Source organism: Dipteris shenzhenensis, chromosome 14, assembly GCF_047967505.1.
Source record: "Dipteris shenzhenensis isolate YYH24624 ecotype China chromosome 14, Dip_SZ_1.0, whole genome shotgun sequence".
NCBI classification, from domain to species: domain Eukaryota; kingdom Viridiplantae; phylum Streptophyta; class Polypodiopsida; order Gleicheniales; family Dipteridaceae; genus Dipteris; species Dipteris shenzhenensis.
Genome location: NC_141609.1, coordinates 45880857 through 45904354, shown reverse-complemented (window position 1 = coordinate 45904354; position 23498 = coordinate 45880857). Strand labels below are relative to the sequence as shown.

The 23498-nt window shown below is 41.1% G+C and overlaps 1 protein-coding gene across 2 annotated transcripts in view; it reads right to left on the bottom strand.

Annotated features, from left to right (window-relative positions):
- Window positions 1-16169, bottom strand: part of LOC147894713 (clast3-like protein) — a 34595-nt gene extending 18426 nt beyond the window's left edge. For both annotated transcript variants that reach the window (XR_015542106.1, XM_087384790.1), the window contains exons 1-5: window positions 16039-16169; window positions 15749-15914; window positions 8775-8833; window positions 4118-4236; window positions 2409-2637 (exon numbers count right to left, since the gene is read on the bottom strand). Coding sequence is in view for 1 of the 2 variants with exons in the window: in XM_087384790.1 (XP_087240916.1) it covers window positions 2409-2637; window positions 4118-4236; window positions 8775-8833; window positions 15749-15914; window positions 16039-16098 (633 nt within the window). In the remaining variant the exon portion in view is untranslated. The remainder of the gene's footprint in view (window positions 1-2408; window positions 2638-4117; window positions 4237-8774; window positions 8834-15748; window positions 15915-16038) is intronic.
- Window positions 16170-23498: the final 7329 nt, after the last annotated feature.

The window sequence follows — 23498 nt, the reverse complement described above, 5'->3', positions numbered from 1 at the left end:
GCTGTATATACTGGAACACCAATAGGCAAGTGGCTTCCTTCAATCCCCCTTCTCTACTTTCTTTCCCATCCGACCTCCCTTATTAGTTCTACTTTCTCTTCCAACCGACATGGCTACCCTGGTTGAGATGGCTGAGAACAAGGCGAGGATTCCAATATCACCCACCTTTCCAGTGGACCGTCCATTGGATGAAAACAATTACAGTGTATGGAGAGTCATGATGGAGTCATCCTTGCAGTCATATGATATTGCAAACTTCATTTTGGTGGGGGTTCCGAGGCTAGATCCCCGTGAAGTAAACCTAGGGATCCTGGAGCAGCAAGAGACTGAAAATATGGCTCACCTCTAGAACCAGGTCAATGCAAGGGTACATTCTTTAATTTTCTTGAACTGTACTCCTCAGACTATTAATAATGTTAAGCACATGATGGTAGACAAACGGATATGGGAGCACTTGGAGCCCTTGTACAATAGCACTTCTCCCATGAAGAGAGTCTCTCTGGAGGTCCATATTAGGGTGTTGAATCCTGCAAAGTCATCTACCATGAGGGAACATATCAACAACTCCAAGAGTTGCAGCAAGAGATATCATCTGAGGACATGGCCATTACATTATTGTCCCATCTTTCATCCCGGTACTCCGCATTTTATTCATCCTTAATCACAATTGGAAGGATGAATACACTTGGGAGTAGTTGGTACGTCTGATGCTCGACTAGAAGGGGTATTTTTAGAGTCCCTCCCAAGGCGGTAGCTTGGAGGCCTCGGCAGCTCCGCGGAAGGGAAGGAACCCAACCCAGGTAAGAAGACAAATGTAGAAAAGGAACCGCTCAAGGCGAAGCATATGTGCAATTACTGTGGCCAAAAAGGTCAGTATTGGCAATAGTGCCCGCATAGAAAACATGAAAGGCTTGGTAGGCGGACAGAGAAGACCGATGAAGATTCTGCAACTGTCACCACTATTGTTTTGGTCCTCTGGCAGCACGTGGCAAAATGTGTTGCCAGCAGGCATTATGGTTCTAGCTGGAGATTGCTTGTGTGTGGCAACGGTACCTGTTGTCCGATGTAGTGATGTAGGAGTTTGGTTCGAGGCAGGGCCCAAGCTTGCAGGCGGGTCCTGGCGCCACGGGAGTATTTTCCCTCTGACTCAGGTGGCCCTATGTATACCCATTTGTTATTGTTTGACCATTATGACCTGGCAGACCTAGAGGGGTTTCCTGTTTTTGCAGGAGCTGTTGGATGATGAGCTGCTGGAACTCCGGATGGGTCGGCGGATGATTGCCAATGCAGGATCCCAAACACCACAAATTCTGATCCTAGTGAACAATTGGATGCCTTGTTGTTTCTGGAGCACAGAGGTTCATCGATTCGGTATGGTCTACCAGATTGGACCTCAGAGGGGGCTTCAGAGAGGGTTGTATAGCTCAGTGGCCGTCATCATGAAAGAGAGCTGATCTTATAGCAGTGGCAACATCAGTTGGATCATGTTACCTTTGGAGGGTTCTGATTGTAGTAGCAGACAAGGAGTTTGCCATGTACCCATGGCCCTAGGAGCTTGCGATTCCGGATTCCAGTGATTGTGCTAAGAGAGTTGGTGCTGAGAGGGAGGCTTCTTCCGGCAGTACCTACTCTACCATAGTCTTCAGCGACGGAGGTTCACGGGATGGATTCCTACAGATGCTCCAGTGGCACACCTAGCTCCTTGGAGATGATGCTACATCCAGGAGCTGAGAGGGGTGTTAGAGTTAGCATCTCCTACTGTAGCATATGAGTGAGGCCCTTTGTTGTGGATATGCCTGCCCGTGTGAGGTAGTTTTGGGGCTACTTATGGAGGTACACGAGTTGCAGGCAAGGCAAGGGGTACGGAGCAGTTTACACCCACCCCCAAGCTCTTCTTGGTGCTGACGAGTGGGCACAACATAGGCACCACCTAGGCACCTTGGTTGGGGGCCCCCAACCAGGTCGGTGACCTGACCTGCAGGTCGGATTACACCCAACCCAAGACACCTGACCCTGAGTCGCCCAGCCTAGTCGGCTGATCGGCCAGGATTGGCTGGTAGGGGATCCTTTATAAATATGGCCTCTCCCCCTTTGTCGTATCATCTCATTCTTGGAGGTTTTGACCAGTAGTAGAGGGCCTTTTCCTGAGATCCTGTGCAGTCTCTCTCTTTCCATTGTGCAGTTCATTGTTTGTGGTGTTTGCCCTCTCTCTTGCTGTTCATTTTCCGCTGCACTCTCATAGTTACCACTAAGATATCACAAAGGACCTCACTCATTTAAAGGAAAGGATAGCAGTGATAGCTTCCAGAAAAACATTTTACAGACAAACACACAGCATAGCATCCAAAAAATGAATCTCCCTTCTAAGATCAACCCCTACTAAAGAAAGGAAATCCACAGATAGGTACCTTGCAGCATGAGTACAGTGATGCAAATGGTAGGCTTGGATAGTAAATTTCATCATTTAATGGCAATTGACAAGGCCCATGATCTTCATCTGCATCTAAGGACTGAGCTTCGAGTAGCTTCCAAGAATCACTTGAGGGTAAAAAATGCTCAAACTTTTTCCAACCCAATCTCTCACACCGCTCATCCATACCATCTGGCATAGAAGTGGAAATGTAGCGAATCTGTTCACTGCAGTCAGATTATCACTGTCAATTGAGTTCAGTTCTTTTCATTTCATCTCTGTTTATTACAAACAAGAGGGCTCAATTCTTTGCATAAAGCTGCTTCGAAAGATTATAAATGCCAACATATGACAGCTACTATAAGGCACAGGTCACCTACTAAAGCCCATTACACTCTCGAAGGACAGGAGCACTAAAAGCATCACAAGCAACTACATTTAGAAATTGCAAGCATTGCAGATAGCATTGGAAAGAGCATATCCTTGAAGCTACTTTTAAATCAACAACAATAATTCAGCCTTTTTGACATGCAGCAACAATACAACCAAATTAAAAATAGTCTGCTTTTAAGGACTGTCATCCAATATTAACTCACAGGTGTCGCCATTAAAAATGGCACATAAGAGCTAGGCTATAATCACATGGCACATAAGAGCTAGGCTATAACTATGAATCACATTTTACAAGTTGTGAGCATTGTAGGAAATAAAAGCAGAGAGAACATGGAATCTCATCTTTGAAACTACTTTTACAAACGACATATTTATGTGGTGCTAAATTTGAGATCGTATGTGATCAAGAAAGTATCAAATGTATTTGCAATCAGCTAGATTTTAAAGTAAGAAAAGCTATATGGGCTGAATTAATGCAAAATTTTGACATGTAATTGACATATCAGAAGGAAAATTTCAATGTAGTAGCAGATTCCCTCAGCCGAATGCCAATGGTTTATGAATTGAGTTTTACTCAATTTCAAAATGATTCCTAGAAAATGTGAGCAAGATTCTGGAATATATACCTTCATAAGACTAGAATATATCCAATCTTACAAATTAAAATTTTTTATAGAACAAAGGAAAATTTTCATAAAATGCATAAATGAGAAAAGTAAAAGATAAGAAAAAGAACTTAGTCAGCAAAGGTACACTTATGTTCTCATCAGTACCCAAGCATAAGTTGCCATCTGGGTTTCGAAAGATTTCGGAATCTCTTGGGCAAACCCATTTCTGACTCAGCTTTGAAATCGCAACCAAACAAAAATCTAAATATGGAAGGGAGGGAGAGAGAGAGAGAGAGAATTGTCACCATGGATGCATACATTGAGAGCATTGTAGAACACTAGAGAGAGCATTACAAATTATCCTTGAGACTTCTTTTGAATCAACAAGCAAATTAGCTTTGTAGAACCATATAAGCAAAAAAAAAAACCATTAAGTCAGGAACATAGTAAAGCAATACAACGCCATCTCAAAAGATTTTCTTAGGTATACATAACTTTAAAGTTCATAACCCAGACATGCTTCTACTAACAATGATAACCTTACTATAAAATTAGCTTCGCATTGAAGAATTAAAAAAGTGAAGTTTTTCAAGTATCCCTTTGCTTTCGAAAAAGCAAGGACAAACTGGTTATCACAGAATCAGAATAATGTGAAAAGAATACTTATCCAGGTAACATTCCCAATAATGCTGATCAAAAAGCTTACCTCCCAACATCATACATGGGCTGCTTACATGCATCCAGTCCAGAGACAATGATAACTTCCTTTGTGTTGTGCTTACTTGCCCAAAGAGCGAAATTTTTGGCAAACTTTAACATAGATCCCTGTTTTAAGCAAATAAGAAGAAGGGGCAATATTTTCAAACATCTCTCTCTCTCTCTCTCTCTCTCTCTCTCTCTCTCTCTCTTCACTATGTGAGCCCAATACTCCTTGGACCAATCAGTAAAAAGCTAACAATTGATTCAAAGCGTTATTTGGTTATGTCCCTTTGTCATGAAAAAAATACAAATAGTTTGGGAGGGCAAGAGAGGAGGTGAAAAGGGAGTAATTCATCTAATGTGAGTGGACATTGAGGGGAAGGGGACAGGGGCATTTTTTTTGTTGGGGGGGGCAAGGGAGGGATCCAATGAGGGAGCATCAATGAAGGGAGAACTTATCACACATAGGAGAGATGGGAGGGACATTGATGAGATAGATAGATGGAGGGGGGGAGAACAATTGCCTATAACTCATGGGAAAAAGATTAAAAAAGTGAAAGGGGGGTTGGAGGACGTTCCTCTGTATTGTCCCCTTCTTCTATATTAAATTATTTTGAAGATGCCACATGGCACTCGAAGCGCTATGCCATATGGCGCCTTAAATATGCACACTTGGTCCCATATCTGTGTGGTTACTTAAGACACAAAAGCACACGCCGATCCAAGGTTCTCTGGTGCGAAGTAGAAAAGGTTGTTAATGTCATCCGATTCTTCCGCCTCATCCATGGATTATTGTTCTTGGGCCTTGTCCATGAGTTGTTGCTCTTGGGCTGAGCCTGTTTGCTCATGTTGTGTCTTGGTGGGGGAGTGGTTTGTATTGGTCGGAGGAGCTGATCAGTCACCAAAATTTGGAATCTAGTATCTATTAGCCATGACAATGAACTGAAAGAGATAAGAGTGTTGTACACCTATTTGAACCTGAGCCTCCTTTATTAAACATCGTGAAAATATGATGCAAAAATATCCCGAGCAGTTAAGTCAAAATTTGGAGATAATCAAGTCAACTAAGGCACTTGTCAAATCTTTATTAAAATAAGAAAACTTAATGAGCATGCAATACTTTGAATCTTTTTTGCCGAAATGAGCTACATCACTGGGATCGATATTGGATAAAACTACAGCGATAGATGTGGAAGAAGCCGAGCAATACCTCTTATCTTGGAAATATTGTGATAGGGAAGGGGACAACCCTTATCAAAGTTTGTACCATCTGATGCCATTGTAGAGCGTTTGTTTGTTGCAGTGTGGGCATCTAAACCAAATTCAAAATTAGATGACCAAGGTCCAATTTGGGTGGAAAATGTTGCTCAGATAGCAAGGGATGATAAGAGAACTGCTATAACATTCACAGCTCTATGGTATGAACGAAAGCCTTTGAAAAGTCTCCCAAAAAAATATACAATGAAACAACTCTATGAGGGTTGCTTGTAAAAGAAACATGAATGGGTTCCAAACAAGAGGGCTCGATGAAGGTAGAAGTGAGTACCATTATTCATTGCTGAAAATCGAGGACTCAAAGTTCTAAAAAGAAGCATAGCTATGATGTCGAAAAATTTATCACAATCGCTAATCCAGCCATGTATATATTAAATATCATTTGGCTAGACTTGACCCATCAAGTGAAAATGCAATACCAGAGTCTGATGACTTTGAATGAGATTCAAAAGCATAGGATAACATAGTGTATGCCTTGTTCCAAACAAATAGTGTATCTTTAGACCACCTAATATATTATTCAATCAAACGGCATATCTATATACCGCCTATATGTTGAACTCAACAAACTCTTTCCATACTTTGCATTGAGTGGAGGTCACGCTTAAATTTTGGTGAAATTTTAGCTTTATTAGGCCATATTTGTGTGGAGGTGATCCATTTTGTTGCAAATTTACCCATGATGTATTGAGAAGAGGTCATCACTTATAATTTTGGAAATTTTTAGCTTTATTAAGCTATAGTTGTGCGAAATTGACCCGTTTAGTATTTCAAAAATACCCATTTTCCAGTTTACAAAGTGATATTGAGTGTAGATGACCAATTGTCCAAAATTTTTGAGTAGTGCATTTGCTCATTTTCTGCATATAGAAAGATTGTGAGAGCCATAAGCACTCGTCATTCGACAAGATTGTAGTCCATAGCTCCTACACTTAGTGTGTTGGAGTAAGGTGCACCACAATTGTGTCGTAAGCAATGAGAGAGAGTGTATATGCATTGTGAGTGCTTAAGTGATCGACTGCCACTAAAGGTAAGTATAAGACACCAATAATAAACATATAATTGCAATTAAAAAATTGGGTACAATCCTTCAAAAACTTGTAGCCTCCCACCTGGGTACAATCCTTCAAACACCAAAGCTAATTCCTCCGAGCAATGAATCAAGGTTGTCCTTCAGCAAGGTCTTGCTTTCAAGTTCCACTTCCCCAGAACTTCTGTCAAGGCTCTGATACCAAGTTAGACCACCAAAGGGTATCCCGCAGTGGAAGACTGATAGATTAGCCCAAGAATTAGACGTGGAAGTGTTTCACTATGGAATCAAGCTTCATAAACATATGTGTACTTCACAACCATTCATGTGTGTGCAGACTAGCAGATAGACTATGCTCAAAGATAATATAGAAGCAACACTTATTATTTCCGTTCGTCCACAAACTGGACAAGATACAATACTAAAAGGTTCTCCTCTATATGCCTGCACCTCTAGATTCTGAGCCTGCATGCTCCACTGAGTTTATGTAGACTCTCCGTCCAAAGGATCTCTTCCACCTTGCTGTTCGGAACTCAGCCTAGGTGGGCAGCTCCTTGACCTAAGTCTTGAACCCTCTGTAGGTCACCTTCACCTCCTATGTAGAGGCCCAAGGATGGTCTCCTTTTATAGGGCTCAAGGGCCAGCCAAATTGGTTGACTTTTGTCCGCCCCAAAACAGGGTCCAAACCGACTCAGCCCTTGCAACCTTTAAATACCCTCTGGGGGCTCATTTGCAAGGCTTTTGTTGGCACTGCCTGGCCACGTGGCTGGCTGCCACTGGCCCAGGCAGGCCTGCCCATATCCTTCCTCATCTCCATGCCCCTAGGGTCCTCCAAAGCTTGCTGATCTGTGCATTTCTGTCCTCTCCATGTGTGGACAGCATTTGGACGTTCCTTTGCCACATCTCCCTGTATGGTGGGTCTCTCCTACTAGGTACCTGTCCTTTCTCTCCGCTGCCCACATGACAGCTCATGTGCTGCACATGTGGCAGCCCCATGCCTATTACTACTATATGGTTCCCCCCCCCCCCCCCCGATGCACTCCTCAAATGGTGACCAGTCCTATTCCAACAATTGGTTTAAAGTCCAACAATTGGTTCGTTAAACTAGGCAAGGAGTTTGATTAATGGCTCAGCAAGCGGTCTACTTGTTAAGGCATGGCCGTAGAAGATTTGTTGTGAGCGATCAAAGATTGGTTGTGGAATCCTATAAGTGGGGGTGGTAGGAGCCCCCTTGTGATTCTTCCATGGTGCGGCTTTATGGGCATGGGGATGATAGTGCAAAATAGCAAGTGTGGCACCGATAGGAACTTGAGGTGATGGATCTCTTTAGATGACTGATACTAGGAGTTGCATCCATACATTTTTGACTCACTCATTGTGGACACTGGCACCCCCACCACTACATCAAGCTTGAAGGAATGCATGTTATTTTACGAACACTCCAAAAAATCTCTTGCATGTAAAGCTTAAAACAGTAATACATTTGTCAAGAGAATAATCAAACTTTTTAATTAAATTTACGAATGGAAGCTTTTCTTTTCAAAAGAGAAGTATTGCAATTACTAAGAGATATAGACAAAAGCTTCTCTTAGCTTCATGTAACTCCTTCTCAATGTCTTTGAAAAGTGAAATTGCCTTTCGAAAAGCAAGAATTTCCACTTATCACATCGATCAAGACAAATCATTTCGCTTATTTTAAAAGCATAAGTTACAAAAATAAATACCCTAGAACCTTCAATAAAAGTTGCAATCTTATATTAGAAAGCAATACGTGCTGCTGAGGATAGCTAACTTGTTCTGTGTGTTTACCAACAGTAAAATAACTAAAGGCCATTTGTTCTTAAGTTTTTTTATATTCCAAATAGTTCCTATTTCTCCCACAATGGGTGAGCACAATAGTAGCTTCAAGATGTCTCAATATAAGAGGATGAACGTTAAATATGGTGATCACTAAGATCCTCTCTTAAGATAAGATAGTATTTGACAAAAATCCAAATCTATAAAACCATCCCAAAGCGAGTTTCAATGCAAAAGAGGTGTTTATTTCATTTTGGTTTTTTCTGAAAAAGCTTACAGAAAAACTTAACATTACATATTCTGAAGACTTCAACCAAAAATGGACACAAATAGATTTTTTTCAACCTGTTGTATCTTTAGCAAAAAAGAATGTGAAAAGAAAGAAATGGAAGGTCTAAAAACAGTATAGCTCCCAAAGCACTGCCAATTTTCAGAAGGAACCGTAACTAGACCCAAGAAATGTCTAAGTAAAAGTGTGAATGCACTACAAATGAGCTCCTAGATCCTTAATTGTGAAACGTTAGAGAGTCAAATTTACTCTATCAGAGGCAACAAAACATACCTTAATAACTGGAGCACGTTGTTGTACTATCCTCAAGCCGAAATCCGGCTGTTCATACACTGAAGAAACATATTCCTATTTGGTTAAGCACGCTCGCAATAAGAGGAATCAAGACCTACAATACATACATCTGTAAAACTTCAAATATCTGCCCACACAAAATATATGCATTCTTTATAAGAAGGCACACAAACCTTGGCATGATTCTTTGGTGCTTTATGCTTGTATTATATCCAGAAAAGAAGTGTCTACAGTGGGTATCTTACACCTTCTTAACCACCTTGTGCTAAGTTGTGAAGTGTACACTATCATGAAATAATATGCTAAGTTGTGAAGAGTATAGGGACCTGATTGGTTGTTATCAAATATAATTCCTATTCATAAGAACCCTTTGAAATGCTTTTTAACAATGCTTACTAGAAACGTCCAAGAAATGTTTGATAATGGGCTTGACTTGCGGTAGTTGCAATTGCCAAGCTAGTGGAGTTCTTACTACTAGCTATTCCATTTGCCGTGTGGCAGTATTATTGATGTAATAATCCATTCATGTCTTGTATTTCTTTACTTAAAGATAATCAACTTCTTGTTGGTAGTTATTAGCTTTAAAGCTCAATTAAGGATCAATTATTACATATGTACATTGTCTATATGAAACTAGGAGGGCTTGACATTGGCTAAGAGGCGGAACGGTAAAGGACAAGCCCAATTGATTATTGTCTACTATCAAATGAAAAGGGCTAGGGATTAGGGCTTTGGGCCATGCCTATGCCTACAAATTAATGAAGGGATGTGTGACACTAGGCATGGAGGAGGATTCTAGAGAAAACCCAAATGAAAAAGAGGGCTTGAGGGAGAAAATAAGGGGATGACTAGTTCGAGAATCTGTAGGCAAGGTGTTTTGACACAAGAAGCCCTCTATGTTCTAGTGATAATGACATTGGTATAATATTATTTCTAGATCTCCACGCACAAACGGAAAAGCCGCGAAATGTGATGATGTCTTCTAAGTTGCTCAATGGCCCATCAAAACCACAATGCCAAATTCTTTTTGTCCTAGACAGATCTTTGCACAACTCTAAATGCTGTTCGAAGTTGTCTGTTGTAAGGTACAAGTTTAAAGCAAATATAGAACACAATTAATAGGTCACTCCAACAAGAAGAGATATCGGAGGGCATGTCACACTTGCAGAGATAGTGTAACATGCAACCTTGCATGTTATCTGATCGTGTAGTCATAGCAAGACGACCTTTAAACCTTTAGCGAGGAATTAGTGTTATGCACCATACAGAGAGAAAGGAGATGAGAGTAGAGGGAGAATGAAGTCGACAACCAATTGGGTCCCTGTACCCACTAACGGCCCCGTCCCCCAATCAGGGAAGATTTTGCTTTGGGTCATAGCATACGACAAAATCTCCTATTAGGGAACTATTACACACTTGCCGATGTAGCTAGTGTGTCACATTGCACCCAGGTGCAAGGGTGCATGTGACATTCCCTCCTTAACTTGGCTGTAGGTTCATTGCTTCCAAGTAGTCCACCAAAGTTTGTGGGAACTCCTAGAAAAAGTCTTCGTCCAACCACACTTCTTCGTGGGTACCTCCATCACGTAACTTGGTATAAAACTCCCGGATCCTGTGTCCTAACCCATGTTTGAATTTATGAAGAAGGATTTGCTCTGGCTGCAAAACTTCGGCTTCATCAAGAACTTCAAGTTGCTGCTCCTCGAAAATCTCGGTAAAAGGAGGTCCAAAATACGGCTTCAACCAAGCTACATGGAATACATTGGGCATAGTCCAACTGTTTGGAAGGCGTAACTTCATGGAGACATCATTGATCTTTTGGATGATGGGGAATGGTCCGAAGCCCCTAAAAGACAACTTAGGGCATTGCTTGCCCACCTGCTTCAATCTTTGCTTGAGCTTTGGCGATGCGGGTTTTCACCGACTCCATAATCTCTACCATAGATTCTGTGGTTTTGTCGGAGACACCATACGGGTAAGCAGTGATGTAAACCGCTTTCCAAACGCCGTCTCATAAGGTATGTGACCAATGCTCAAAGAATAGGTATCATTCAAACCACCGAGGGAACGACGTTCAAAGCAGGGAAGACAACACTTGTAGCTGAGGATGGAAGAGCCAATACATTGGCGATGGTGGACAGAATCGGATGTTCTAGATGAGGTAGAGGCTAGGAACAGCCCCGAAAACGGCTATGTTGAAGGCGGTTCTGCAGCAGCAATCCCAAAACAATTCAAAAATGCAAGAAGCAGCTCCAATACAGGTTGAAAAGGCCTCCAGAAGTCTCGAAAAACTGCAATAAATGCTCACTGAAGGTCGACTTTTGCTACAACAGCCTGCAAACCCTAAAAACGACAATGAAACAGCTCCAAGAAAGCTCGAATATCCACACGTGCAGGCGCCTCTTGGAAGGCGTACCGACCAGCAGGCAAAGAAGGAGAAACTGCATCGACATCAGCTCCAAGAGGCTATCAAGAGCCTAGATGCTGCTCCAAGAGATCCAAACAGAGGCCGCTATGAAGGCAGGCTATGGAGAGGCTAAGTGGGCAGAAAGGAGAGCAAGGCTGCAAAGAGAGGCGAAATGAGGCGGCTAGCTGTGGAGGTAGTAAATAGACGAAAACAGAGGCAAGGTGAGGCAGAACTGAGCTGGCTGTGCAGAAACCCTAATCGGGTAGTAGCAGCTGCAAGGAGGAGGCAGCTAGAGACAAATTAGGGTTAGAGAGATGATGACATGGCAGGGCTAACCTGCTCTAATACCATGTTAGAAACATGGTGCGAGGGAGAGAGAGAGAGATAGGGTAGGGATTGAAGAAATGGTAGACAAATGTAAGGCTTTCATTCATTCATCATCACTAAGTATGACAAGACAAGTGAAGTACAAGCCTTATATAGGCCACACACTCACACACTTGCACCAGCATATGGGATAAGTTCCATAGTTACACGTGGCACTCACACATGACTCACACACAAGAACTAGTACTAGAACTCCTAGTACTACACACCAACATATCACATCACCACTCTCTGGTTGTGATATCTCCAACAACGTCATGATTAGAACCCAAGCATAAGCAACTTCTCTTACTTTTGAAGCACCTAGATTCAAAACTGTAGATTTTCAATGTGATAAGAGACCTTAGACCCCTAAAGATTTCTCTACTTCAATAGCAAAAGTAGAGACTCCTTTATCTATGGCTTTTAATAGGCATGAATCCTTAGAAGAAAGTCTAAATTTTGTGTCTTTTAAGAAAGATCCCTTAGAAAAGTAGTAGGAAGGACAAAAGTATCAGCAGTGACAACATGTCCTAAGGAACTATCAATGAATGGAGCAAACTTTTTGGCCTGCCCTCTGGGTAGCCTTAGCAACGCTTCAAATTGAGCAAAGCAAAAATTAGGCATTTTTGGAAGTGCATTTTTCATATTGGACAATATGTTGACTCTTCTTCATTGGACTTGAATGCAGACTATAAAGATGCAGACTTTAAAGTAGTTCACTCTCTCTCTCTCTCTTCTTTATCTCCTCAAATCTTCTTACCCACCATCTCCACCTTTTCTCCCTTCCCCCCCCAACCCCCCCCCCCCCCCCCTTCTCTCTCTCTCTCTCTCTCCTTTATCTCCTGGTGTCTTCCTCCACACCATTTCCTTTTTGTTTGCTTTTTTTAATCTTGGGCAGGCCTTATGAATGATTAAATATCATTCACCTTGTTACTAGTACAACAACAAGAGCTACTAAGGCATTGTAAGGTTTCTACCAATGTCTGCGTAATTGAAGGCCTTTTGTCCTGAAGTTTTCATGTATTTCCAAGCAATCACAGTTTTCTGAAATGTGGAAAGAGATTATGAAGAGGTCACATAGTAATGGTGACACATCACATGTTGGTGATAAAGGACTCAAGTGAGTTGAAAAAGACCTCCTGCTCTACAAAGCTAGAGTATGTGTCCTAGATAAAATGGCATTAGGCACTAAATTGGTTTTAAATGTCATGATAGTCCAAGTGCAAGAAACCGAGAATTCTCAAAACATGCACTTCTAAAAAGACAATTCTTTTAGCATGGAAAAAATAAGGATGTCCAAGATTATATATTAAAGTGCCAAAAATGTCAGTTAATAAGGTGAATGTCTTAAAGGTAGGCAGTTTGCTACATCCTTTGGAGATCACGTCTAGCGAATGAGAAAGTATCTCCATGGCTTTTACTGTTGGATTACCTAGGAGACAAAAGGAACACGACTCTGTGTGGGTTATCGTGGATTGGTTGACCAAGATGACTCAATTTGTTCCAACCAATGAAAAGGTTAAAAGGATGGGTAAATATTGTTTTCAAGTAGTTAGCCTTTTACTCACATATGCCCAAAGTATATTCTCAATGCTTGATTGACCCTTTCAGTTTGACCATTTCTATGTGGATTTGTCTGCAGTGCTCATATTCAAGGTAGTTTCATTCATAAGGTTGTCCGACATAAAGACCATCTACTCACAGCTCATAGATGAGATCACAATGCACAGCCAAATTCCACATACAGCACGATCGCCGAGTTTTTCCAGCCAGATAGCACGGACCAATAGACCCTGGGGAGACGATGGTAGAACCGAGATCGAGAGCGAGAGACATGACCGACTCGCGAACGAGTCGATGCACAAATTAGGCTCTTCCCTTCATGTTTGCCAGACCAGAGACACGGCCGATAGGTGTGATAGTGTCACTTGTCCAACACAGGGCTGTAACTAGGAGACCACAGTAGACCACACACACCGGTCATCACCAGTGATTCATCATAGGTTTCCCCATACATCATCGGGGTCTACTGTGGGTTTGACCCATCCGCCAACATCCAAAGGTGATGCCACACCACAACTTCCATCCTCCCGCCGAGGCTCATACATTTTATGTACTAGTGTTTCTATGTTCATGTTTGCAATTGTCTTGCGTGTAGATGCCCACTCAGAGGCTCGACCCATTCGACTCATTGTAGTTGGCTTTTGTTAAGCTCATAGACCCTTTGGTCTTTCGAAGACTTTTAATACTCTCTCTCTTTCTATTTCAGTCATTAACAATATTGGCTGGTGGTCCATATAACCTATAAATATGCTCCACAAATACTTTGCTAATTTAGAAGTTAGTGCCAAACATTCGACAATAGGTTTAGTCCATTTATGATGATATATGGATCTACAAACTTTTTGGAAGATATGCATCCAATGCTTAAATTAGCCAAGAATAGGATTAGAAAGGCTCAAGATAGAGCAAGAAGTTATGCAAATCCACAACATAGAAGTTATGCAAATTCGCCAAGGATAGCATTAGAAAGGCTCAAGACAAAGCAAGAAGTTATGCAAATCCACACCATAGAACCTTGGAATTTGAAGAAAATGAGAGAGTCTATCTTAAAGTGCCAGAATCTTCAGAAACCCTAAAAACATGTAAATGTCCAACGTTATCTCCTAGATGTTGTGGACCATTCCTATTACTTAAGAGGATTGGAGAGCTTGCCGTATGATGCATTCACACGCCCAAAAATGCATCTTTAATTCTGCCTGCCTTGCTTTCACCTATAGGGCATTCTAGATTTCCTTCCCTTGAAGACCATATTTCTTAGTATTCTCTTCCTTGAGAACTTCGTCCTGGAGTTGTATACTTGAAGGTTCAATAGGGAGCACAACCAATTCTTTGGTCCACACGTCCATGTATTTCATTATGCAGCTGCACTGCATCATTGCTTCGTTTGTGATAACTACCTTGCTCTGTGAAAAGCTCTCCAGCACACATATTCTTGGTCCAAGGCATGTGAACAATGAATACTACGTTTGCCCCACCAAAAAATCTCAGGATTGTTAATAGCATGCTGATGTGCCAAGGCATACCTTTGAGCTTTTTATTGATCTCGTAAACTATCAGCCATCTTATACCTGCTATGCATCATTTTCAGTCTCTTTCTTTTTCAGAGAATTATTCTCTCTCTTTTGGTAGTTATTTTCATGAGTAGTCGAGAGGGTACAATACCATATTGACTCAAAGTCATCCTGCAACAAAAGACATACCATAGCGAGGCTGCATCACACACACATGCATAGTTGCATTCTGCTCATGAGCAGAATGCATAGCACTCATGCAGCATATCCAATGTAATGGGGTGCAACAGATTGAGGATAGAACTCAAAAGGATTCAATTGGGCTTATGGCTTCGCAAGGCAGTTGCCTCTGGGCCCTACTTAAAGCCGTCTATTACGCTTAAGAATGACGAATTCCAAGAAGCAGTGGGCCTAGGCAGTTGTTTTGACCTGCCCCATGGGAAGGTCTAATTGGAGGTTTCACTTTGAGAAGCTAAAAATGTTGTTTTTAAAAAATTAGCATTTGGATTTTTATGACTGGGCTAAGTTGCACTTGCTATTTGCATCCTCTCTCTCTCTCTCTCTCTCTCTATCTCTCTCTCCAGGCCACATGAATGAAATTCATCTTTTTTTTCATAGGTTATTTCATAGACGTAACGCCAACAATTTGATTATGCCTGAGAGTGACGAGTCCCAAGAAGCAGCGGGCCTGGGCACTTTATAGGTTAATCTCATAGACGTGACGTCAAACCACAAGGCTGCTGCAGCAGCAATGCTGTGCCTCCCTCTTAGCTAAATTTACTAACTCTGAGGTGCATCCCGATTTCCCCCCCTCTTATATTCTGCGCTGCCTTCTCATCCAAGAAGTATGCCCTCTTTCCGATCCTCGGTATCATATTGTATCTTTATTTTCAAATGATGGAAAGAGCGCTATCAACAAAGCACATGTTTATAAATTATTTGCATGAATATGATTGTTTATCTCGGCAGCTTGCACGCAATTTTTACATGGTTTCAAATGCACTAGATTTCTTGTGTGAAGCGAAATCTTCTGCTTTAGACAGTTACTAATCGGCTCTGAACTAAAATTCAAACAGTATCAATCAGATGAAGAGACGTTTCACCTTCGAGTGCCAAAGCTAGTTCGCCCCGGTTAATCGTTCCGAATGGATCGTTACCCACGCATGGCAACACGTTGTCATCATCAAGGTAACCTACTTTTTCAGCTCGTAGGGAGGAAATGAAGAGATCCACCACCAGTTGCCCTACATTTCCAATGGAAAGGGCTGGCTGCCATCACCAACAAACAAGGGCAGTCAATTTTTACACAGCTCAAAAAGAGAAAAAGCTCAAAAGTAAACCCTTGCTACTTCATGAAATACATATTATCACGACAGTGATGAGGGTGATATACCATGAGGAGTGTAGCAGGGCCGGGCATTGAGATACCATTGTCCGAGGGGAAGAATTCCATGATTTTGCTTTGAAGACTGTTTTGTTTTGGAGCTGGAAGCTTTAAAGGGAGCTTGTGAAGTATTCCAATGGTTCATTAGGCTAGGTTCACACCACCCGCTCTCCATCCTCCAAGAGGTGTTGTCCGCTCCCAACCACGTACCCGGCACAAAAGTTTTGTGTTCGGCCTGTGAAGGCTGACCACTTCCACGGCCAACTCCTCATTCCATCTCCTCCAACAGCTACACCCACATAAATTAGCAACCTAATGACCATTGAGTGGTGTGAACCCCCCTTCCTCCAATTCTATTTCCTCCTTGATGGGTGGGCGGGAGTTTTGAATCCACCTCAGTGGGTATATTTGCAAAGCAATAGCCGCTCAGCCTGTTAACATATGGCCCAACATGTGCTCATTATTAATAAATGGGATGGACGTTGTCATGGACAGACCCTTTACACATACATCGCATGTCCGAACTTGCATAAATAATTTGAAGTGGCCATTGGGCGTTTGGTGTGTAGTCACCTACCGAGAAGATTGGTGTGGCTAGAGGGGGACACTGAAATTGGTTTACACTCTAGTTGGTTTACGCTAAAACTAACACAAAAGGGCTCTCCCCATGCATAAAGTGGCATCCACCTAGGAACAAAGGTTTGCAACCTGGGCATTCAGTGTGTAATGTGTTGGCCGTCAATGGTAGAAACCCCGTGCTGCCATTGGTTAGAATAGTTGCCTAGTGATGGGTGCCATTCAATCTGAAACGCCCTCAATTGGTAGGCATGTGACTTTGCTGCCCACGTTCAAGTCCTGATGCATGCAGCATACGTCTTGGGCGGATACCCCTTGATCTGGATAAGTGGGTGGGTGAGTTTGGTTAGCCTACCCTTGGGGGGGGAGGGGGAGTATGGGTGATGGATGGAAATTTTAAATTTCATTGTTTTCCAAGGTGTTTTGTTACGTGGATATTTTGTTGGCATGTTTGGTGACACATTTTGGGACCCATGATATAACTGGCATATGAAAGCTCTATGTTAGATCAATCGCAAAGCAAAGCACATGAAGATAAGTGTTGTTCAAGAAGGGCGGCTAAAGGTGAGGTATGCATTGGTCTCTCTCCTCTATAACATCTCATTCACATACTTCACCTCCGACCCCCGTGTAGTTTTTGCCATCAGCCCGACACCAATGGCAGATTTTCACCCTTGCCAGTTTCACATCCTCCTCTCCTTCCTTCGTGCCCATCTCCCTCGCCACACTTTCTCTCTTCCTGCAAGGACTGTAGCCATGTCCATATCCTTTTGTGCGACAATAATTTAGCGACCATGTCCTTACTCAAGAGTTGTCCCTATCAAGGTTCTCGAGAAACAACTCTCCTCCTTGCTCAACTTTCTTCAACTCCTTAAATCATTTTGTGACAATCTTTCTTTGGAATTTGCAATGACATCTTTGAAGAGCGCCACCCAAGTGATCAAAGTGCTTAATTCGAGCGGCCTAGAGGTGGACCATATCCTCTCCGATGCCAAGCTTCAAGAGAAAAGGCAAACTAGATGCTCAAGTACATCATGCAACAACGGAGGCTGTGACATATCCCCATTTTGGGTAAGCAAAACATGTTTTCCTCTAGTTTATGTTGTGATGTATGAGGCAGGAGGATTGAAAGAGAATATATTGCTTGCTATAGTTTTGCATCATTTTTTGAGCAAGATGAGATGGTGATGGTGGTGAAATGCTTCGATTCGAGGCAACACACTTCCTTGGTGAAGCCTCGATGCTTCAACAAGATGTTGAATCTAAGGATTGTGACACGTGTAGAAGGCACCGAATGGACCGAACAATGAGTGACAACATCCATTTGCCTTCGCCTTCAGAGAATGTTGTGGACACTAGCATGCAAACCACCTCTTCACGTCTATGCAAAGCTTTGTGTTATGTCTCTTCTATGCTGAGTATGGCTCCGTATTCCTGACTGGGATGTGACTGACAGAAACGGAGATTGAATGTGCTCCTGCCAAGTTGTTAACTCTCTCACAATAAAAGTGAAATCAGATGCAAGAGTGACCCTCTCATTCGTAGTAATAGCAATAAAAGACTTGGCCTATCTGCCAACCTTATGTAATCTAGTGACGACCAATGGGGAACTCCAAACAACAGGAGTTTCTGACAAGAGCAACATAGGGATCATACCTGCATGCTCCCTCTACAAAAAGGACAGATTTACAAGGCAAAGGCGAGGGACTTGGAGAGTTTGGAGGAGGCAATAGCAGTGGAGGATGACAAAGCCAATATGCATAAGTTAGAGGGGTTGGAGGACCAAGAAAGCCAGACAACTTGTTGAGGGTACAAACATAGTGAACATTTCTAGTGTAACCAATAGCATAACCCTATTCAAATGATGCCCTCCCTTCCATCACACCACACTTTCTCCTCTTCCCACATGCACATTAGCTCTCCTCTTCTCGCATAAAATCTCACCACATAGGTCCACAACAATGGGAAGCAACCCTTGAATTTGGACACGATGTTCTCTCCTCAAATCCCCCCCTATTTGGCCTCAAGCTCTGTATCATTTGGGTAGAGCTCAAACACCCCTGTGACATGTTTCAATTTATGCCTTGTTTCCACTGATTTTGCATTCCGTGCCTTGTGTAGCACACCCATTTTCACATCGAAGATAATTAGCTTTCCATTCCCTTTGTTGAAGCTGATTGTTAGGAAGATGACTACTAGTAGTTTCTCCCAGCAAAATGCTCCAATGCCTGGAGGACCTCACTAGTGGAACAACATGTCCCTAGCTTTTATGCAATTTGTTAAGGATTAAGGAGCTTCAAAATAGTCATTGCCTACTTTTGCCATGGCTATTATTGTTGTTAGGCAAGTGTGATCTGTAAAGAGCTATTAATGTAGAGGGGGGATAATAGAGGGAGGCTAGGTATGGTACATATTGTGGACCAAGCTATCTCCTTCAAAATGAGGGATCCCAGGGAACCAGTGGACCAGCTTGCGAAGTGGTTCACATATTGCAATTTTGAATCGGTGACCCTAATTGTCGTCCCTTACCTTTCAAAGTAAGTGATTAGTAAGTACATTGCATAAGGAGCTAGATTGTTATTTTCAATCCACAAATTCTAATCTTTACAGCATTTGTTGAATGAAGTAGACATTAGAGTTTAGCTATAATACATATGCCATCAAAAGGATGCTTCTGCTTCAATTCAGTTACATATACTCATCGAGAGATTGATCTGTAAGTGAATTTGCAATGCCTTAAATAAGTATTGCAATTTTTTAAAATAACAAATTATTATTTTACTTTGTAGAAAGTTGTTCACACTTTGATTACACCTCAAAATGAACCTACCTCCATCTCTCATCACAATTTTGGGACGCTCGACCACCATGCTAGAATGGCTCAAATAACAGAGGCCCATAATTGCCTTCGACTAGTATGAGTCTAGAAATGACTTTAATACTTCTTCAATTATGCCTCACAATGGACCTATCTCCATCTCTCATTGCAATTTTAGGACACTAGACCACCATGCTAGGATGGCTCAAATAATGGAGGCATTGTTGCCTCGGATTCTTCTTTCTAGGTTTGATAGCCGAGGATCGCTCTTTGAAGTTAGCTACGTCTCCCCATTAGGGAGTGCTTGAAAGGCCCATGCGTTCTAGAAGCAAGCATGGATACCAATCCAATGTTTGCATCCATCTTGAGCATAACATCTAGCAAAATGTGTTCTAGTTGTGTGAATGTTGACATATGAGTCTCAAATTCTCATGCAGCTCTAGTGCAAGGATGAGGTTTGGCTACGAGGGATCTCATCATGTTGAGAGATCAGCTCCCTTGAGTCCACCGTCTTAGGATGAGGATGTCAATTATGAATATTTCCTCTAGTCATATATATAGAAATGCCAAATTTTGTTACATAAAGGTCATCCAATCTTGGCTCGTGGCCATTCAAAAAGAGGAATTTCAATAGCAACATCCCTAGCTCCACAAACATGTTTGACGTTGAGAATCTATTTGGCTTGCAAGAAGAGTACAACACCTATAGTATGGTAGAAAGCTCTAGGCCAACAGTTACCTCAAATGTGGATTTTCAAAATTTGAAAAGAGGCAATGATAGTAACATATCTTGCAGACAGTTACCTCAAATGTGGATTTTTAGAAGCTGGAAAGAGGCAAGAATAACAATATCTTTTTCTTCATTAAAGGGAAGCAGAGTGCAACTCCCTCGGCATACTCAATATTCATCTTCTATTCTTATGGATTGCTTTGTTGGTACCTAAAATGTAGATGTTATGGGCTGTTAGTTGTGACCAATCTTTTGGCTTTTGTAGGAATCGTGAGGTTTTTCCAAACATTGAGTAAGACTATGTCAAAGAAACTATAAAAAGGAGATGTGGTTGAGAATCCCCTTAGCAACTTTCAACTGGTGGCATAACAATATCAATGTCAGCCTATGTGTTGAGCTTGAGTGACTTTCACAGGCCCATTCACAGAGAGAATATATAAATGTTATGCTTGTGAGCCTATGTGTCTGTTGGTTCAAATCCCTATATCTATAAGCCTTCTAGGTAGGTAACGTTGAGATAAAAGGGGGACATCCCTCGATTCTTCATGGTCGCAAAGCAGGCTTGCAAAGATGGTTTGGAATGATTTTTGATAGTCACAAAAGAGAAGTATGGTGAAAAGACAAGAATGGTGTGGTATTAGAGCTTAAATATTGCCTTTCCTTTTAAAACAAGAAATTGTGATTGTTATATATTTTCAAGCTTTGAAAAGCCAAGTAAATTTGAACATATATGATCATGAGACTCGAAAATTCATGTTAAAACTAGAGAAATTATTTTGAATCTAAAGCTAAATAATTATCTTGAATGTAAAGCCTACAACTTGATATGAAACTAAAAAGTTCCTAAAAGCTAAAATTTTATTGTGAAAATAGAATGATTGTTGCAGGATCAAGGTGGAGGAGGAGGTGAGAGAGTACACATGTGAGAGAAGATGGGAGAACCACCCAAATCAAATGTTTTGATATAGAAGAGAATCCATGTACAGATAACCCCATGGGCTGTATCCATGACATCATAAGTGATGTCAAGACTATGATCTTATCCACTCCCAAAGGTCACTTGTGATCCTTCAAGGACTCCAAACACCCAATATCTCACACCACTCTCATACCCACATAAGATAATATCTTACATACCCCCCTTTGGGGTCATAGGTGACTAAGCCTATGACATAAAACAAAATGAAACTCTATGGGAAGGTCTTCCCTATGTAAACATGTAGTGTCTAATTCCATGGAGTGTATTATAGGAAAGGACATTAGAAAATTGTAATCATTGCTTTTACTATTGCGCACCTTTTCCATTGCACTCGTTATCACGATCCATAGTTTTCCTATTGCTAACTTCAGTTCTTGGCGGTGCTTTGGTTGGCCCTGCTCTCTTATTTTCTGATTTGGGTCCTGGTTGGATACCTTATTTTCTGTTTCGGGTCCCTTTGTCTCCGACTGGTTGCTCTTCTTCTTGCTCCTTCTTCAAAGCTTACCTACTATTGTAACTCTACTCACCTCTCCTTCATCTTGTCTTCTCTTCATTATGTTGGTCAAAATTCTCTCCACTTTTTCATTGGTACCCCTTTATCGAGCTCATGTTGGTCGCTTTTCTCTGTTGCATGCTCTCTTTGCTTGTTTTTTAGCCTTTGGTTTATGCTTGACTCCCTAGTTGCTGCTACTTAGTTGCACGACTCCTTACTCTACCGTATATATTTACTGCAAACTTAGTAAACTTGTGTGTTGCTTTAGTAAACCTAGTGCATATATATATATATATATGTATAACATGTCAAGATTTCAGGTTTATAATTGACCAAAGCTTAGTTCAACGCTTATATATGTAAATCCATAGATTATTATATTCACCTTCTTTTTTAAGGTTTGTATAGTATATTAGGCCTTGATTTTCTATGTGCGTTAACTAAATTGTGTGTTAATCTCTAACCCCTTTCTTTTGTCTTTCAATGTTTATTTTGATAATTTATTGCTATTTTCTTAATAAATATCATATGTATACTCTAATTAGTTGTATTTTGCATTGTAGCTTTTTTGAAAAAATTACCCCTACCTAACTTTATATATATATATATATATATATATTCATTTTTTGTGCAAGCTGCTCCTTTAAAGTATGTCTATTAGTTTTTAAATTGTATATTCTTTTATTTATGTACACTCATTTACTAATATTTACTCATATAATCTATTTAATTAAATATGTTTAATTAATTTATTCATTTTACTCCTAGCATTATCTTTAATGTGAAGCCCTTTATTCTATTAGCTAGTCTTTTTATACCTTTATTCTATTAGCTAGTCTTTTTATAATTAATTGGTAACTCTAAACGTTTAGTGATTGTTGTATTGTCTTTGTTAAGGGCGTGGACTACCCCCCTTGAATAAAACTTCTTATTACATAAGAATCGGTATTATCCCATGGTTTTTTAATGGTTTTGGCCTTCGCTTATGGGAGTGGACTAATGCCCTATGATGATCTTTAAGATGTGGACTAATCCCCTTTGTAATCTAATGTTATTTAATTTGTTTATTAACACTCTCTTTAAAGTTTCCTTATTGTTATTCTTTCATTTTTATTAAGCAATGCCCTTTTAAGATATATAAATCTAATGCTCCCTTTTAATATATATAAATTTAGAGAAACCACCAAAATAATATATTTCCATCCAAAGCTATGGACACAATACAAAAGAGATAGATCCAGAGTCCCGCCAATGGTGTGGTCCTATGATCTTACCACAAGGTACTTCTCCTATTCGCTGGCTCTATCTCTAGACTCGAGCCCACATGCTCATGACCTTTTCTTTCTTGTGCATATCTATATTTTAATGCGGGCTCATCTTGCAGCCTTTCTATTTGGAATCTTCTTCTGAACTGGTCAATTAGGAGTGCCCATGTGGCTCTTTCCTTTATGAGAAGGTTGAGGTACCATTTTGAAGCCTCATCGATTAGGACCATCAGGAACCAGGTGGCTTTAGTTTCATTTAACTAGTTGCCTGTAGCGCAACATGCTATGTCAAAGAGTTGAAGGAACCTGGCAAGGTCCCCTCATCCATTGTCCTTTGGCATTTCCAATTTACCAAAGTGTCATCTGCCATTATTGTTGTTGTTGCGGTTGAGTTGTTCTTTAAGGTGTTCTCAAGGATTTTGATCGTCGCCACTTATTGCTTCTTGAATTGTTATGTCCTCCATGCTACTTGTCGATGGTGAGAGGTTGAATTCTTGAAGAGCATTGAGGGCCAAAGAAAGCTCATGAAAGTATGCCGGGGCTAGTCTTCGTCCAGATCTGAGGTGCATACACAATGCTTACGTGTATCTTTTAAGTGAGTGCCTTTG